General features: G+C 42.7%; 1 protein-coding gene across 1 annotated transcript in view; it reads left to right on the top strand.

Annotated features, from left to right (window-relative positions):
* The window catches only part of LOC137320958 (aminopeptidase N-like), a 127,176-nt gene that overhangs the window by 77,109 nt on the left and 31,061 nt on the right, over window positions 1-19,006 (top strand). The window contains exons 10-12 of the mRNA XM_067982988.1: window positions 973-1,136; window positions 10,585-10,661; window positions 11,543-11,679. Of these exons, the coding sequence (XP_067839089.1) occupies window positions 973-1,136; window positions 10,585-10,661; window positions 11,543-11,679 (378 nt within the window). The remainder of the gene's footprint in view (window positions 1-972; window positions 1,137-10,584; window positions 10,662-11,542; window positions 11,680-19,006) is intronic.

The raw sequence follows: 19,006 nt of genomic DNA on the forward strand, positions 1-19,006 counted from the left end.
GTATTCCAGGTGCGGTCTCACCAATACCTTATATAACTGCAGCAATACCTTCCTGTTTTTATATTCTATCCCCCAAGCAATAAAAGCCAACATTCCGTTGGCCTTCTTGATCACCTGCTGCACCTGCATACTAACTTTTTGATTTTCTTGCACTAGGACCCCCAGATCCCTTTGTACTGCAGTACTTTCCAGTTTCTCGCCTTTAAGATAATAACTTGCTCTCTGATTTTTCCTGCCAAAGTGCATAACCTCACATTTTCCAATATTGTATTGCATCTGCCAAATCTCCGCCCACTCACCCAGCCTGTCTATATCCCCCTGTAGGTTTTTTATGTCCTCCTCACTCTCCACTTTCCCTCCCATCTTTGTATCATCTGCAAACTTTGATATGTTACACTCGGTCCCCTCCTCCAAATCGTTAATATAGATTGTAAAGAGTTAGGGACCCAGCACCGACCCCTGCGGAACACCACTAGCTACAGGTTGCCAGTCCGAGAATGAGCCATTTATCCCAACTCTCTGCTTCCTGTTAGATAACCAATCCTCCACCCATGCCAGAATATTACCCCCAATCCTTATGGCATTTCATCCTTATGGCCTAGTGGAAATCATACGCTTTGTTTAAATGAGTGAAATGGCAATTTATATACTTCTACATTGATTGTTCATAGTCTCGATCAGTGAATAAAAGTTAACCAGAGTTTTTAAAATTGTTCTGATGGAGCAATCACAAATCACATTTTATTCTATGTTGAATATATTTTTTTGCCAGTAGCAGTTGTTGCAGGAGATACCTTTCCCTCGATCTGAGTGATGTGTGATGACATCCACCTGCAAGGATTAACAATTCTAACATAATAATAATGAGTTTATCGAGTGCCAGTCAACACTTGATTACTGGGAAATAATGATCAGCATATACAGTAGAAACATAATTAATGAATTACTAATTAGTGACTTCTGCTTCACTAGGCTATAGATAGTCAGGATGCTATTCAGCTACCAGCATCGATAAAATCCATCATGGACACATGGACAATACAGGAAGGACTCCCTGTTATAACAGTTAATACATCAAGTGGCACCATAACACAGGAGCAGTACTTTGAAAATTCAGTGGAAAACAGAATTTCAAAGTACGTATGATATTCTACTTTCTAATATATTGTCAGTCATTCTTCTTTCTCACCAGCGATAGGTCGATAACTTCAACTACCTACCAGAGAGCAAAATTATTTCCATCCCTGCATTTGTGCTGTTTATTTTGTCCTTCACATAATTCAGTATTTATTTCTATGCTTTTGCAAAGTTTTACTAGATTACAGCCTGATCATTAATCTAAAATGTTATTGGGTGTGGTATTTTTGTTGTTGTTAAGGTGAGAATCCTTCTTTAAAAGTTTCTTTACTTCTTTTGAATCTCTTATATTATGCATCATCTAAGGCCAGAAAGAGTAATCAGAGGATCTGATGTCAAGTCTCTGAAAGCAGCTACCCAGTGACTTTGGGTGAATTCTTCATCTAATTTCACCTCCTTCTCACAGCAGCATGACTGAGGTTGGAAATTAAGCATTTAAACTACAGTCAGTGCTTAGTACAAACTCCATCTCACTCCCTGGCCACTGTCTGAGGCTGAACCAGACTGTTCGCAACCTTGGCGTCCTATTTGACTCTGAGCTGATCTTCTGACCCCATATCCTCTCCATCACCAAGACCTCCTACTTCCACTTTGAGTAATATCACTAGTCTCCACCCAGCCTCAACTCATCTGCTGCTGAAACCTCATCCATGCCAGTGTTACCTCTTGACTCGACTATTCTAATACTCTCCTGGCCGGCCTCCCACCTTGTATCCTCTGTAATCTTGAGCTCATCCAAACCTCTGATGCCCATATCCTAACTCACACCAAGTCCTGTTTATCCATCACCCCTGTGCTTGCTGACCTACATTGGCTCCTGGTCTGGCAGTGCTTCAATTTTAAAATTCTCATCCTTGTTTTCAAATTCCTCCATGGCCTCGCCCCTCCTTACCTCTGTAGCCTCCTCAAGCCCTACAACCCTCCGAGATCCCTGCACTCCACCAATTCTGGCCTCATGTGAATCCCTGATTTTAATCACTCATCATTGGCAGCCATGCCTTCAGCTGCCTAGGCCCTAAGCTCTGAAAATCTCTCCCTGATCCACCCCGCCCCTCTATTTCTCTTTCTTCCTTTAATTTGCTCTTTAAAACCTACCGGTCACCTGTTCTAATATCTCTTTATCTGGCTCAATGTAAAATTCTGTTTGATAATCGCTCCTGTGAAGCTCCTTGGGATGTTTTGCTACATTAAAATTGTGGTTGTAACCCAACACCATTTAGAGGGGATTAAAAGGGCTTCTATACATAAAAGGTAAGTGAACATTAACGAGGTGTTTTTTTCTTGCATTCAGCGCATCTCAACGAGGTATTTACTTATGTTTATTCTTGCATTCTTGTATTCATTGTACCTTACTGAGGTGCGAACTTATGGGTAAGCACTGCTGTTTCTGTCCAAAATAAACGGAGCACTTAAGTCGTTATAACCCGCAAAATTGAAATTGATATTAATGCAAATGGTTATTGGTTATCGCTTTTTGGCCAAATTGGCGACTTCCTGTTTCAAACATGGACGTTTTAAATGGTGGGGACTGTATATACAATTTTAAGATTTTGCTAAACTAATATTTTATTTGTTCCTTTTAGATTTTTTTCTTTCCCCCTGTGGTTTTTAATGGAGTAGTGTGATTCCCATTCTGTCGCTCGTTCACATACCTGTTTCCCGCTGCTACCACTCAGCACTCCCGCTAATTTAGATAAATATTATTTTTAACAAAATCTGGCCTACAAATAATTATTTTTTTCTTCAAGCCGCTACTACCACCTTACCAGTAGCCTAGTCAAGGGCCTGCTACTCGCTGGCATTGGCCCTGCACGTAAGGTGATTGGCTTACGGTGGAAAGACCCCCAGCTTTCCACCGTAAGCCAATCACCCAATCAAGGCTCCACTGTGCCTGGCCCAGATAACACGGTGCTGGCGGATCTGAATCTTGTGGTTCAGCTATTCCTCTTAATCTGTAGAAGACTGGCAAGGATGCCGTTAATTTATGGAACTGGTTGTAATCTTTAGGGGGCAGACAGGGACACAGTTAACTTATGGACCCAATGTCACATATGGGGACCTGGACTATAAAGCAGAGATGTTAAAGTCATGTACCACATACAGTTTAGATGCATCAGGATGATGTCAGGGGTGGGAAACAATTGTTATGAAAGAAAGAAGGGAAGAACTTGCATTTATATAGTGCCCTTCATGACCTCCGGACAATCTAAAGCATTGGGACTATTTCCACCACAGCAGGGAAGATAAGGAGTAGAATTAATAAAAGTTTTTAAAATTATGAAGGATTTTGATAGGTTGAAGAGGGAAAAATGTCTTCTGGTTGGGGAATTATTGGTGAGGGGTCATCAATTCAAAATTGTCACAAAGAAAAAGTGTTTAAATATGTAAAGCGGAGTAAGATGTGGGACTATGGGGAGAGTGCCGGACGGTGGGATTAGCTATGGATTACTCTGGCAAAAAGCTAGCACAGACATGACTGGCTGAATGGCCCCTTGTGCTGTAAACTTCTATGGTCACCCAGGAACAAGCAATATGACATGGTGTTCTGGATAATGCTCTCCAGCTGAGCTCAGTGCGGAAGTTTATATACAGGTAAAGCTATAGAAAGGGGGGGCAACCCCAGAGAGGGGTGAAGGGAAATCAGAGAGGAATATAGAGGGCAACTAATGAGTGAGAGATGGGGGTAAGTACGAGGGGGAATATGAAGCATGAAGCTGTGAGGGGCATCAGGCAGATAGGGAGAGATAGTGACCTGGCAAGGATAATAAATCGGTTACCTGGGATGAAAGGGGTCAGTGGTGATAGGAGAATAGGGAAGGAATTTGTGTTTGTTTTAGTGACACTCTCTTTTTATTTCCATTTGCAGTGTTTGTATTGTTAACCACAGCTCTACTGTTTCAAGTTTCACTCCCATATTTCTCTTTCTTTTAATTTTGCTCCCACTCTGGCATTTTGTTCACTCTCGCTAGTGGTGTTTGTATTTTTCAGTTCAATTCTTTTTTAATTACTATGCTTCTCCTATAAAGTCCTACTCCTGATTTTCTGCTTTTTAAAAAAAATCTACACACTATGAAACCTCTCAAGTGCTTATAAAAATATTATTTTCAGTTTTTCTCACAATTTTCCCCTCATAATTCTCTTCATCATTATTGCCCTGAGTGTTTCTTTTGTGCTTGGACCTCATCCCACCAACCTCTTCTGTGCTCACCACTTGCCACCACCAAACCCTTAACTTTCCTTCTCAAATTTTTCAACACTTCCTGTTTTTCCCAAACCTCTACAAAAATATAAAAACCTTTAAATGTACAATTTTCTTCAAACTTTCAATTTCTTATATTCATCTATTATGTATTAAAAATGGTGGGTGGGTCACAGCATTCCATTTCAAAATGCACTGAAAACACCTACGTCAATTAACCCTTATGGGATTTTTCCATTATATTTACCTGCAATCCATGTTATGCCTGTAGATAGCATTGTGATAGGGGTTTTCTGCTGATGTCTTCTGTATGTTGCAGCATCAACACCTCCCCCCACCTCTGGTCCCCCATTCCATCTGGTCGTGTGCCTTGTTTAATTTCAGAATGGATTTGGTGAAGAAATTATAAGATCTATGTTTTGTGTGTTTACACGTGGGAGCATGTCTAAATATTTTTATATATATATATATTTATGATTATCTATGATATCCCTCCTTAATCCTTTTTGTTTATGTAAAAAATTATTAAAAAAATTATGAAGTAAATCGCTCCTTAATTGTTGACATACTAATCTATTGCATTTATGATACTTATGTTCTGTTCTTCATTTTATTAAAATATTGTATTTATATTTTCATTTTTATTAATTATCAATCAATAGTGATAGATATGTCTTTGTTTCATAAGTCTAATGTACATGCACATGTTTAGTAATTTGACTCTGTACCCCAAATATTTATATATTTATAGCAACATAGTAACAATTTCAGGCAGGAGAGGACTTTGGTCCATCCAACCCACCCATCCACAGTAATCCCTTGGTGTATTTCTAATTGTCTTGAATCCTGTTGTTAACAAGAACCTGTCTAGTTCCTTCTTCAACTCATGAAGGTGCCTTAATCCACTTTTATGTATTAAAATCACTTTGCAACATCCTACTTTAAAATGTATTGAAGGATCAAATGTCAGGCTCTGTCTATGGTAAAATCCATTTTATAAGTGTTGACATTACCTGCAGTACTTACTGCGCCAGTAGGCGGAGTGTTGATCGGCGTTTACAATGATAAACTGCTGTCACTTAACAGGCTATAATTTGCTATGGTAGGGCATCGGACGGCATCGGCCGTTAGTTAAACTTGCTCTAACCCGTTTAGGTTTTTAAATCTTTTGCATTGCAAGTTGCTGAAAATGCGAGCTGATAACATCACAGCGAGGGAACCAGGGCATCTGGGACCTGAGTGAACAGGGCAAGCAACTGTGTATCTCCTTAACCAATCAGATTGAAGGATTGTAAAATTAACAGCGCAAGGACTGGGAAGGAAGTGTAAATTAGAGTGGGTGAATTCAATGTCAAATCAGGTACAAAAAGAGAAATAGAGGGAAAGAAAGATTGGATTAAGAGAGAAAAAAGAGGCAAAGGAAAATTAAAAATTGAAAATCTTACATTTTTAGAATCGCCAACAATTAAAACCAGAAAGAATGAAACTCCACACTTGTAATAGTTAATTTTCAATGCCAGAGAGGTTGACTGTCAGCAATTAATACTTATCACATCATTAAAAGAGTACTTAGACTGAAATGGCCAAGATTTAACTTTCTGTGACCAGTTTAGTTTGTATCTACTGCGCAAATACAGGAACTTCACACCATTCAACGCATTTCAATGGTGAGACAGACAGCGAGATGCTGTTTTCGTTAAGCTAACGGTGGAGCGGCACATCTTGGACAGCAACTTTTAGATATCCGTGTTTAACTGCGCATCTGCCCCTCGCCTGAAGTTTCTGTAGCATTTACGCATAAATTTCAATGAGCACCATTAGCCTCACTGTTACTTTGACAACAAATTTTTGCCCGATATTAGTTCCAAACCCATGTCTGGTTCAGTAATTTTAAACTGTCAAGCAGCTTGCAGTTCCTCTATGAAGCCACTGGATGACAGCAAAACTTTCAGTTTTTTCATCGTGCACAATATTAATGATGGCCCAATTGTTTTTTGACTCTTCCCACACCTCCCGAAGTAAACCCCCAAATATCCTTCAGAATAAGATAGGTAGTAACTGGGCAATATTTCCCCTAAACCCCTCCTCCGCACATGCCCTTGATTTGGACTCTTCCACTCCTATGTTGGCTCACCACCGCAAATCCCCACCCCGCTGTCAGCGACTTTAAACCCGCAGGTGTAATGTTACCTCGCCACTGCACTCCCCACCCCCACAGGTAGACATGTTCAGGTTGTTGAATGGGAATTTTGGCTGCCTTGACTCCTCCCCCAACCAGCACTGATTTTCAGGCCCTGTAAAAAAAAATATTGATCCTGCACCGAGTGTAGTCTTCCTGAGGATGAGTTTAGAAACATAGAAACATAGAAAATAGGAGCAGGAGTCGGCTAGTAACTAGTTAGAATGCATTACAAAATAGAAAGACATGCTCAGTCATTCCTTATCATTGTTTTGTTCCTCAGCCGTATGTATTGAATTTTCTTACTGTACTTGTGGAACAGCAGCTCATCTATAGCATTCTTAATTCCTTTCAAAGTTACCCAAGAAGAAAAAAAAAATTACCACCAGTGTCATAGAAGTTACAACATGGAAACAGGCCCTTCGGCCCAACATGTCCATGTCGCCCAGTTTATACCACTAAGCTAGTCCCAATTGCCTGCACTTGGCCCATATCCCTCGATACCCATCTTCCCCATGTAACTGTCCAAATGCTTTTTAAAAGACAAAATTGTACCCGCCTCTACTACTGCCTCTGGCAGCTCGTTCCAGACACTCACCACCCTTTGAGTGAAAAAATTGCCCCTCTGGATCCTTTTGTATCTCTCCCCTCTCACCTTAAATCTGTGCCCCCTCGTTATAGACTCCCCTACCTTTGGGAAAAGATTTTGACTATCGACCTTATCTATGCCCCTCATTATTTTATAGACTTCTATAAGATCACCCCTTAACCTCCTACTCTTCAGGGAATAAAGTCCCAGTCTGTCTAACCTCTCCCTGTAAGTCAAACCATCAAGTCCCGGTAGCATCCTAGTAAATCTTTTCTGCACTCTTTCTAGTTTAATAATATCCTTTCTATAATAGGGTGACCAGAACTGTACACAGTACTCCAAGTGTGGCCTCACCAATGCCCTGTACAACTTCAACAAGACATCCCAACTCCTGCATTCAATGTTCTGACCAATGAAACCAAGCATGCTGAATGCCTTCTTCACCACCCTATCCACCTGTGACTCCACTTTCAAGGAGCTATGAATCTGTACTCCTAGATCTCTTTGTTCTATAACTCTCCCCAACGCCCTACCATTAACGGAGTAGGTCCTGGCCCGATTCGATCTACCAAAATGCATTACCTCACATTTATCTAAATTAAACTCCATCTGCCATTCATCGGCCCACTGGCCCAATTTATCAAGATCCCGTTGCAATCCTAGATAACCTTCTTCACTGTCCACAATGCCACCAATCTTGGTGTCATCTGCAAACTTACTAACCATGCCTCCTAAATTCTCATCCAAATCATTAATATAAATAACAAATAACAGCGGACCCAGCACCGATCCCTGAGGCACACCGCTGGACACAGGCATCCAGTTTGAAAAACAACCCTCGACAACCACCCTCTGTCTTCTGTCGTCAAGCCAATTTTGTATCCAATTGGCTACCTCACCTTGGATCCCATGAGATTTAACCTTATGTAACAACCTACCATGCGGTACCTTGTCAAATGCTTTGCTGAAGTCCATGTAGACCACGTCTACTGCACAGCCCTCATCTATCTTCTTGGTTACCCCTTCAAAAAACTCAATCAAATTCGTGAGACATGATTTTCCTCTCACAAAACCATGCTGACTGTTCCTAATTAGTCCCTGCCTCTCCAAATGCCTGTAGATCCTGTCCCTCAGAATACCCTCTAACAACTTACCCACTACAGATGTCAGGCTCACTGGTCTGTAGTTCCCAGGCTTTTCCCTGCCGCCCTTCTTAAACAAAGGCACAACATTTGCTACCCTCCAATCTTCAGGCACCTCACCTGTAGCGGTGGATGATTCAAATATCTCTGCTAGGGGACCCGCAATTTCCTCCCTAACCTCCCATAACGTCCTGGGATACATTTCATCAGGTCCCGGAGATTTATCTACCTTGATGCGCTATTGAGCGACACATAAGAACATAAGAACATAAGAAATAGGAGCAGGAGTAGGCCAATCGGCCCCTCGAGCCTGCTCCGCCATTCAATAAGATCATGGCTGATCTGATCCTAACCTCAAATCTAAATTCATGTCCAATTTCCTGCCCGCTCCCCGTAACCCCTGATTCCCTTTACTTCTAGGAAACTGTCTATTTCTGTTTCAAATTTATTTAATGATGTAGCTTCCACAGCTTCCTGGGGCAGCAAATTCCACAGACCTACTACCCTCTGAGTGAAGAAGTTTCTCCTCATCTCAGTTTTGAAAGAGCAGCCCCTTATTCTAAGATTATGCCCCCTAGTTCTAGTTTCACCCATCTTTGGGAACATCCTTACCGCATCCACCCGATCAAGCCCCTTCACAATCTTATATGTTTCAATAAGATCGCCTCTCATTCTTCTGAACTCCAATGAGTAGAGTCCCAATCTACTCAACCTCTCCTCATATGTCCGCCCCCTCATCCCCGGTATTAACCGAGTGAACCTTCTTTGTACTGCCTCGAGAGCAAGTATGTCTTTTCTTAAGTATGGAGACCAAAACTGTATGCAGTATTCCAAGTGCGGTCTCACCAATACTTTATATAACTGCAGCAATACCTCCCTGTTTTTATATTCTATCCCCCTAGCAATAAAAGCCAACATTCCGTTGGCCTTCTTGATCACCTGCTGCACCTGCATACTAACTTTTTGATTTTCTTGCACTAGGACCCCCAGATCCCTTTGTACTGCAGTACTTTCCAGTTACTCGCCATTAAGATAATAACTTGCTCTCTGATTTTTCCTGCCAAAGTGCATAACCTCACATTTTCCAATATTGTATTGCATCTGCCAAATCTCCGCCCACTCACCCAGCCTGTGTATATCCCCTTGTAGGTTTTTTATGTCTTCCTCACTCTCTACTTTCCCTCCCATCCTTGTATCATCTGAAAACTTTGATATGTTATACTCGGTCCCCTCCTCTAAATCATTAATATAGATTGTAAAGAGCTGGGGACCCAGCAGCGACCCCTGCGGAACACCACTGGCCACTGGTTGCCAGTCCGAGAATGAACCATCTATCCCAACTCTCTGCTTCCTGTTAGATAACCAATCCTCCACCCATGCCAGAATATTACCCCCAATCCAGTGACTGGTGGTAATTTATGGCCTGTTTAAATGTAAATGGATGTTGAGCTGCCCCAGCCCCTCTTCCTCCCCCTAGGAGGCCCAGATGGCAGCTGCATGTTCTCAGAGGCTCCCAGTGGGGTAGGTTTGTTGTATTAGCAGGGGGCAGCGGCCCGCTCTCAGAGCCAAGTCTGTGGCAAGTGGGAAGATTACCTTCAGTTTAAACAACGATAGAGCTCCTCTCTCCCAATAAGTTAGATCAGCCCGCTGTGGGCTGATGGGGACAGGAAAGGAAAGGATATTGGCCTGGCCCCTGGCTCCGGGGGTTGTAGCCATAGTCCCTCCTCCCTATTGGCTTGGGGCCATAAGAATGGGGCACTGACAATTAATTCAATACAATTAATTAAACGTCAGTAATATCTCTTAATGCATTCTCTGTGCACAGCATTTCCGTTGATCACTACTGAAAGGACAACTAAATGTACAGATGATACAAAGGCAATGCTTAGGGACAGGTACGGCTTAATTGTAACTCCCCCTGCCTGGCAGAAACCATGAGACGTTTACATAGGCAAAACCAACAATAAATGTGGACATAGAGAATTATAATGGGAAAACGTTGACACAGAATGTGTGACAAAAACATGACAACAAGAACCCAAGTGGTGCAGACAGGCTGTACATGATGACATAAGATATTGAATGAGATATAGATCAATTTTTTAAAAAAAATCAAAGCATTATAAAAAATAAGGATAAAATGTACGACCTTAAAATGGAGACTGAATTTTCCGGTTGAATTATTTCCCATGCCCCTCTAACCCACTTCAACTGAAGACCACAACTGATCTTGACTTAATGTGTGCAAGGCCACAGGAGGTGAACTAAATATTCATAGGAAAACAGTAATAAGTGTCAGAAAGTTAACCTCTCCTACCATTCCATTATTTCATTTTAGCTCCTCATGGTTTATTCCTATTTTCTGGATGAAGAATGGATTTGTGCAACCACTTCTCTGGCTTGAGAAAAAACATAGTAAGTACATTTATAAAATAGTATGTCTCCATACTCCATCTTAGGGTAAAGCCTCGTTTCATGCTCCCTGTTGAGTTAATTAGAAAATATTACCAATCAGAGAACATTAGCAATCTGGCAAAGGCAACAACAAAAACACATTTACTGAAACAAACTCGGGGTAATTTTCTGTCGTCACATTCCTGATCGTGAACTTCACCCACTGCGTTTATTGGAAATTCAGGAACACATTGCATCTGATTTTCCAACCAGTAATTTCCAATATGTGATGCGACCAAGGATTCCCCGCCCCGGGGAGCATGAAGTCAGAAAAATTAACTCTTTGCTCGAAGATATCAGCAACATTCGGTTATGTTCCTTTAGTTATTGGAAATAATGAAACCAAGTTAATGGAAATACCTTCAGGAAAATGCTTTAGTGTTGTACAGTTTATGACAGAATGTCATGGTATTGGATCACTCAGAGAATGTCCAAGCTTTTTATCTTTTGGGGCTGCTTAAGCACTTACCATGGAGCTTCATGTGGCACATACAGAGGCCGATATTGCAGTCTGGGTACGGTATCGATGGGATTGCTGCTATTCGGGCGTTGCATAATATGAACACTACTGCACATTGTGAATGGAATTTTTTGATGTTGCGAAACTGTCAAATGACATTCATTCCCTACAGCTACAGCAGGAAGTGGGAGCTGGAGGTGATGCTAAAGGAGGAGTCAGATTGGGAATGATTTTCACAAACACTGACTCCAAAATGCTGACTGTCCTGAAATGGTGGGCAGTTGATATACATCCAAGTACACACTATTAAATGTTCTCAAATACTTTGTAGTAAGCAGAAACTATTGTACTGTTGATTTTTTTTCTTGGTGCTTGTACATAGTGACATATCCTGAGGTAAAACTTACTACAGATGAAGAATGGATCCTGTTAAATATCAATATATCCGGCTTCTATAGAGTTAACTACGATGATTCAAATTGGCACCAACTAAGTCTACAACTAAACAAAGACCCATCTGTAAGTTATAATTTTCTTACCCTTCTTAAGAACTTTTGTCCATCTTCAATATGCTAAATCAAAAGCAAAATACTGCGGATGCTGGAAATCTGAAATAAAAACAGAAAATGCTGGGGCAGCTCAGCAAGTCAGGCAGCATCTGTGGAGAAAGAAACAGAGTCGATGTTTCAGGTTAAAGACCTCTCGTCAGAACTGGTAAATATCAATATATCCCCAGACAGATGCTGCCTGACCTGCTGAGCTTTTCCAGCATTTTTTGTTTTTATTTCAATATACTAAACACAAGGAAGGAATGCCAGTCAGTTTATATTGTCTTATAATGGAATGTCCAGTTAGCAATCACTGAACACATAACAACAATGTGCATTTCTGAACCACTTCTCACGTGCAGAAAGATGACTCAGTGCTTTACAGGACTGTGGTTAAAGTGCAGATACCGAGCAGGAGTGTGAAAGTGAAAAAGAGGGATGGAAAGGTGAAAGCACAATTCAAAAGAAGGATCTTAAGGAGACTTTTGAAGATAGGGGCAGAAGTGACAAAATGGAGGTGCTGTGGAGACAGTTATGGGAGAACATAGTGGGCTGCACTAATAGTGGAGTGGCGGGAGGGGACAATAATCCAGGCTGCTGCTGGAGGAGCAGTGAGTGCATACAGTGATGAACGGTTAGAGGAGATCACTGAGGTCAGGTGAGGAGAACCCACAGTAGGATTTGAAGATGAGAACCAAGATCTTTAAATCAATTCCGTACTGCACAGGGAACCAGTGGAGTCTGGAAAACTCAGGGATGATGGGGGACCGGCCTTGTTACAGATGACAATGAAAATTGTGGTATTTTGAACGAGTTATAGTTTGTGGGAACCAGGAAGCCAGCAAGCAGAGTTAGCAAATTTGAGCCTTGAGGTAATAAAATCATTGGTAAGTAGCAGAGGAGAGAGGGGAGAGGAAAGGTAGAGGCCGGTGCAGTTTCGTAGATGAAGGAAAGTGGTCTTGATGATGAATTTGATGTGGAGAAATCCCAACAGTGACCACAATGCTTTCATTTTGTGACAATCCATGGTGCTACAAATATTTGAAGGAGTAGGTCGAATGGACAGATGGCTGCTGAGCACCAAGGCTTCCCCGTGCTGTCCTGGATATTAACACCAGTCAGGAACCTCCACACCAAGATAGAGCAAGAATATAATGAGGTTCATGTGACCGCTCAAATTATGGTGGAGCACATGATCAGGATGTTAAAACAACACTTCTGATGCCTGAACAGATCAGGTCGGGTCCTATTCTACAGCCCCAAGAAAGTATTGAAGATCATTTGCGTCTGCACAACTTCACCATTAATAGAGTGGAACCCATGTGACTAGAATGGCTATGAACAGAACTGCAGTTACTGGGGATTCCACTGATTTGTGTCTGACAGGAGCTGCCTACCAAGCCAAACTGGTTAATCAGCAGAAACTCTCAATGCAGCCCTCTGAGAATCTTCACAGTTCCCCGCATGGAATGGCATAGAATATAAAGCTGTGCTGCTCCAACCTGGTGGAGACCGGGTGAGGAGAGTTAAAATGAGGGGATTGAATTACCCCCTCCGATCCCGCTGCCTCCCTGATGGGTCCAAATATTAACCTTCTGTTTTGAGCAGGACACCAGACCATGCTGGCAGGGTCCTGTTAAATAAGCAGAACGGGGCCGGGTGCCATCATCGGGACACGATCTGCTATTTTGGTCTGAGGCCTGAACGGAGCAACAGTGACAGCTCCCCCATCAGGCCAGACCTTTCAGGAGCTGGATCATGGGTCAGAAGAGGAGTGTTCCTCTGGGCCTCAAAAGGAAGCCTTGGGCCTCCCTTACCCTGGACACCCACCTCCCCGATCACCTTTGCCCTTCGACCCCCCCTTCCCTCTCCCCCCTCCCCCCTTACCACTTACCTGACTGCCAGGGACAGATCCCTTGGGTCCCTGGCTGTGGCCTCCTGCCTGCAATCTCCTGCTCCTGCCTGCCGGCCAGGTAGTGCTTCTGACCAGGTTCAGGTGGGACTCCAGTGAAAGTTATGGTAATGAGGCCCGGCTGTTAAGAGCGGTCAGGCCTCCACATCACTGGACTCCCCCGGATTCTCCGGGTGGACCGCCCACTTTGGGGCTCACATGCACCGTACCCCCCCCCCCTTTAAAATCGGGGCCAGAGTGTCTGAGCACTACGACAGCTATCATTTGATCAAAGAGAGTCTGCATGGATTTGTGAAGGGTAGGTCATGTCTGACTAATCTTGTTGAACTTTTTGAGGAGGTCACTAACATGGTGGATAGGGGAATGTCTCTGGTTGTTTTCAATATGGACTTTCAGAAGGCAATGCATAAGGTTCCACAAATGAGATTATTAGCAAAAATGACAGCATTTGGAATTGGGGGTAAACTTGTGATACGAGTTGGTAATTGGTTAGGAGGTAGAGACAGAAAGTAAGGACAAAGGATTCGTTCTCTGACTGATGGGATGTGACAAGTGGTCGAGGCCTTAGCTTTTCACAATATATATTAATGACTTGAAAGAAGGACTAGAAAGTTGTACTCCCACGTTTGCAGATGACACTAAGTTAGGAGGCGCAGTAAGTTGTGTGGATGGAAGCGGTAAGTTACAGAGAGACATAGACAGACTAAGTGAGTGGGCAAAACTATGGCAGATGGAATTCAACATGGGGAAGTGTGAGGTCATCCATGTTGGATCTGAGAAAGACAAATCAGAATATTTTCTTAACAATGAGAGACTAGGAGCTGTGGAGGGATTTAGTTGTCCAGGTACACAAACTACAAAAAGCTAGTGAACCGGTACAAAAGGTAATCAAAAAGGCTAATGGAATGTTGGCCTTTATCGCAAGGGGGCTGGAATACAAAGGGGAGGAAGTGATGCTTCAGTTGTGCAGACCCTTGGTCAGACCCCACCTGGAGTACTGTGTTCAGTTTTGGGCACCGAACATCAGGAAAAATATATTGGCCTTGGAAGGGACACAACGCAGATTCACCAGGATGATATCAGGGTTTAAAAGGTTAAATTATGAGGACACGTTGCATGAACTTGCTTTGTATTATAGAATCTTACAGCACAGAAGGAGGTCATTCAGCTCTTTGCAAGAGCTGTCCAATTTAGTCCCATAGCCCAGCTTTTTCCCCATAAACCTGCAAATTAGTCATCTTCAAGTACATGTCCAATTGCCTTTTGAAAGTTTCTATGGAATCTGTTTCCACCACTCTTTCAGTGCATTCCAAATCTTAACCCTCTGCGTGAAAAAAATTCTCCTAATTTCCCCTCTCGTTCTTTAGCCATTTATTTAAAATCTATGACCTCTGGTTACCTATCCACTCACCAGAGGAAACAGTTTCTCCCTTTTTTTTTCGTTCATGGGATGTGGGCGTCGCTGGCGAGGCCGGCATTTGTTGCCCATCCCTAATTGCCCTTGAGAAGGTGGTGGTGAGCCGCCTTCTTGAACCTCTGCAGTCCGTGTGGTGACAGTTCTCCCACAGTGCTGTTAGGGACGGAGTTCCAGGATTTTGACCCAGCGATGATGAAGGAACGGCGATATATTTCCAAGTCGGGATGGTGTGTGACTTGGAGGGGAACGTGCAGGTGGTGTTGTTCCCATGTGCCTGCTGCTCTTGCCCTTCTAGGTGGTAGAGGTTGCGGGTTTGGGAGGTGCTGTCGAAGAAGCCTTGGCGAGTTGCTGCAGTGCATCCTGTGGACGGTACACACTGCAGCCACAGTGCGCCGGTGGTGAAGGGAGTGAATGTTTAGGGTGGTGGATGGGGTGTCAATCAAGCAGGATGCTTTGTCCTGGATGGTGTCGAGCTTCTTGAGTGTTGTTGGAGCTGCACTCATCCAGGCAAGTGGAGAGTATTCCATCAAACTCCTGACTTGTGCCCTGTAGATGGTGGATAGACTTTGGGGAGTCAGGAGGTGAGTCACTCGCCGCAGAATACCCAGCCTCTGACCTGCTCTTTTAGCCACAGTATTTATATGGCTGGTCCAGTTAAGTTTCTGATCAAGTTTCTGGTCAATGGTGACCCCCAGGATGTTGATGGTGGGGGATTCGGTGATGATAATGCCATTGAATGTCAAGGGGAGGTGGTTAGACTCTCTCTTGTTGGAGATGGTCATTGCCTGGCACTTGTTTGGCGCGAATGTTACTTGCCACTTATCAGCCCAAGCCTGGATGTTGTCCAGGTCTTGCTGCATGCGGGCACGGACTGCTTCATTATCTGAGGGGTTGCGAATGGAACTGAACACTTTGCAATCATCAGCGAACTTCCCCATTTTTGACCTTATGATGGAGGGAAGGTCATTGATGAAGCAGTTGAAGATGGTTGGGCCTAGGACACTGCCCTGAAGAACTCCTGCAGCAATGTCCTGGGGCTGAGATGATTGGCCTCCAACAACCACTACCATCTTCCTTTGTGCTAGGTATGACTCCAGCCACTGGAGAGTTTTCCCCCTGATTCCCATTGACTTCAATTTTACTAGGGCTCCTTGGTGCCACACTCGGTCAAATGCTGCCTTGATATCAAGGGCAGTCACTCTCACCTCACCTCTGGAATTCAGCTCTTTTGTCCATGTTTGGACCAAGGCTGTAATGAGGTCTGGAGCCGAATGGTCCTGGCGGAACCCAAACTGAGCATCAGTGAACAGGTTATTGGTGAGTAAGTGCTGCTTGATAGCACTGTCGACGACACCTTCCATCACTTTGCTGATGATTGAGAATAGACTGATGGGGCGGTAATTGGCCGGATTGGATTTGTCCTGCTTTTTGTGGTCAGGACATACCTGGGCAATTTTCCACATTGTCGGGTAGATGCCAGTGTTGTAGCTGTACTGGAACAGCTTGGCTAGAGGCGCAGCTAATTCTGGAGCACAAGTCTTCAGCTCGACAGCTGGGATGTTGTCGGGGCCCATAGCCTTTGCTCTATCCAGTGCACTCAGCCATTTCTTGATATCACGTGGAGTTAATCGAATTGGCTGAAGACAGACCGCTGTGATGGTGGAGATATTGGGAGGAGGCTCTATCGAAAACTCTCATAATTTTGAATATCTCTCTCAGGTCTCCCCTTAACCTTCTTTGCTCTAAGGAGAACAATCCCAGCTTCTCCAATCTTTCCACATAACTGAAGTTCCTCATCTCTGGTATTATCCTGGTAAACCTCCTCTGCACCCTCTCCAAGGCCAGGACATCCTTCATAAAATGTGTTGCCCAAAATTGTACATAATACTCCTATTGAGGCCGAACCAATGATTTGTAGAGGTTTAGCATGACTTCTTTGTTTTTGTATTCAATGCCCTTTTTTACAAAGCCAAGTATCCCATACGCTTTCTTAACTGCCCTTTCTACTTGCCCTGCCACCTTCAAAGATTTGTGAATATGCACTCCCAGGTTCCTCTGCTCTTGCACCCCCCTCAAAATAGTACCATTTAGATTATACTGCCTGTCCATGTTGTTCCTCCCAAAGTGCATCGCTTCACACTTATCCGCATTAAATTGAATCTGCCACGTGTTTGCCCATTTCACCAGTCTGTCTACGTCCTCCTGAAGTCTGCTACTATCCACCTCACTATTTACTACATTGCCAAGTTTTGTATCATCTGCAAACTTCGAAATTGTACTCCCTATACCCAAGTCCAGGTCATTTATATATAAGAAGAAAAGCAATGGTCCTAATTCCAATCCCTGGAGGACCCCACTGCATAATTCTCTCCAGTCAGAACAACATCCGTTCACCACAATTCTCTGCCTTCTATTCCTTACCTAATTAGGTACCCAAGTGACCACCGTCCCTTTACTCCCATGTGCATCTATTTTCTGAATAAGTCTGTTATGTGGTACTTTATCAAATGCCATTTGAAAGTCCATATATACAACATCTACTGCACTATCTTCATCAATCCTCTCTGATACTTCGTCAAAGAACTCAATCAGGTTAGTCAGACACAATTTGTCTTTAACAAATCCGTGATGGCTGTCCGTTATTAACCATGCTTCTCCAAGTGAGAAATAATTTTGTCCTTGACAATGGTCTCCAGTAGTTTTCGCACCACTGATATTAGACTGATTGGCCTCTCCCCTTTTTTGAATAGGGGTGTAACATTTGCAATCCTCCAGGCCTATGACACCACTCCCATATCCAGGAGGACTGAAAGATTGTGGTCAGTGCTTCAGTTTAGAAGGTTGAGGCTTAATCTAACGTTTAAAATGTTTAAGGAATTTGATAGGATAGATATAGAGAAACTATGTCCTCTGGTGGGGGAATCCAAAACAAGAGGACATATTCTGAAAATTAGAGCTAGGGCATTTAGGAGTGAAATCAGGAGGCACTTTCTCACACAAAGGATAGTGGAAATCTGGAACTCGCTCTCCTAAAAGGCTATGAATACTCGGTCAATTGAAGCTTTCAAATCTGAGATCGATAGATTTTTGTTAGGCAAGCGTATCAAGGGATATGGAATAAAGGTTGGCAAATGGAGTTGAGGTACAGATCAGCCAAGATCTAACTGAATGGAAAGAACAGGCTTGAGGGGCTGAAAGGCCTACTCCTATTCCTATGTTTCTATGCTCATCCCTCCTAAGCTCCAAGTATGACCTCCTACACACTCTGGGACTGAAATTCTATGGTGATTCCACCGTCTTCTGCCTGAGTTGCAGTGGGAGACCCATTGATCCCCCATAGAATTCCAGCCCTTCTTTTTCCTTCCTGAATCCTCATTGTGTTGAATTAAGATTCATCACACTACTTCCTAGTCTAACTCATTCTTTCCCAGAACCTCAATAATGTGGAATTCTTTTTCCTCAATTTTCCCTTCTTCTCACAATATGCAGGTTTTCAAAACTGAGGATAAAGCAGCAGACAAGTCAATTTAACCCTTAGTTTTCTGAATTTCAATATTCAAATCTGAAGTAGACTGACTTCACTTTTAATATTTAAGTTAAAGATCATTTTTTTTGTCTATAACAATTTTAAAAGAACTAGGGTAAGTGTTGAAGATGAAGAAGATATGTGGTGCCAGACAATATTGTCAGTTAAGATCAAATTGAGCTTTAGATTAAATCTTAAGAGAACACCAGCCTAGGAGAAATCTATTTTACTTTATGTTAAAGATAAAATAAAACTAATTCATTGAATTTCTATGAGTATTTCATCTTAAGTGTTTGTCTATAATAAAAAGCTGGAAAGGAGAAACTTTCAAATTGAATATCACCTAAATTAGAAAGACCCCCTAGATATATACAAAGAATATTTACCTCATTAGTAAGTGATGATTAGAGACCAATTGTATTTTACACCAGTGATAATGAGCA

The sequence above is a fragment of the Heptranchias perlo genome, chromosome 4 (assembly GCF_035084215.1).
Source record: "Heptranchias perlo isolate sHepPer1 chromosome 4, sHepPer1.hap1, whole genome shotgun sequence".
NCBI lineage: Eukaryota > Metazoa > Chordata > Chondrichthyes > Hexanchiformes > Hexanchidae > Heptranchias > Heptranchias perlo.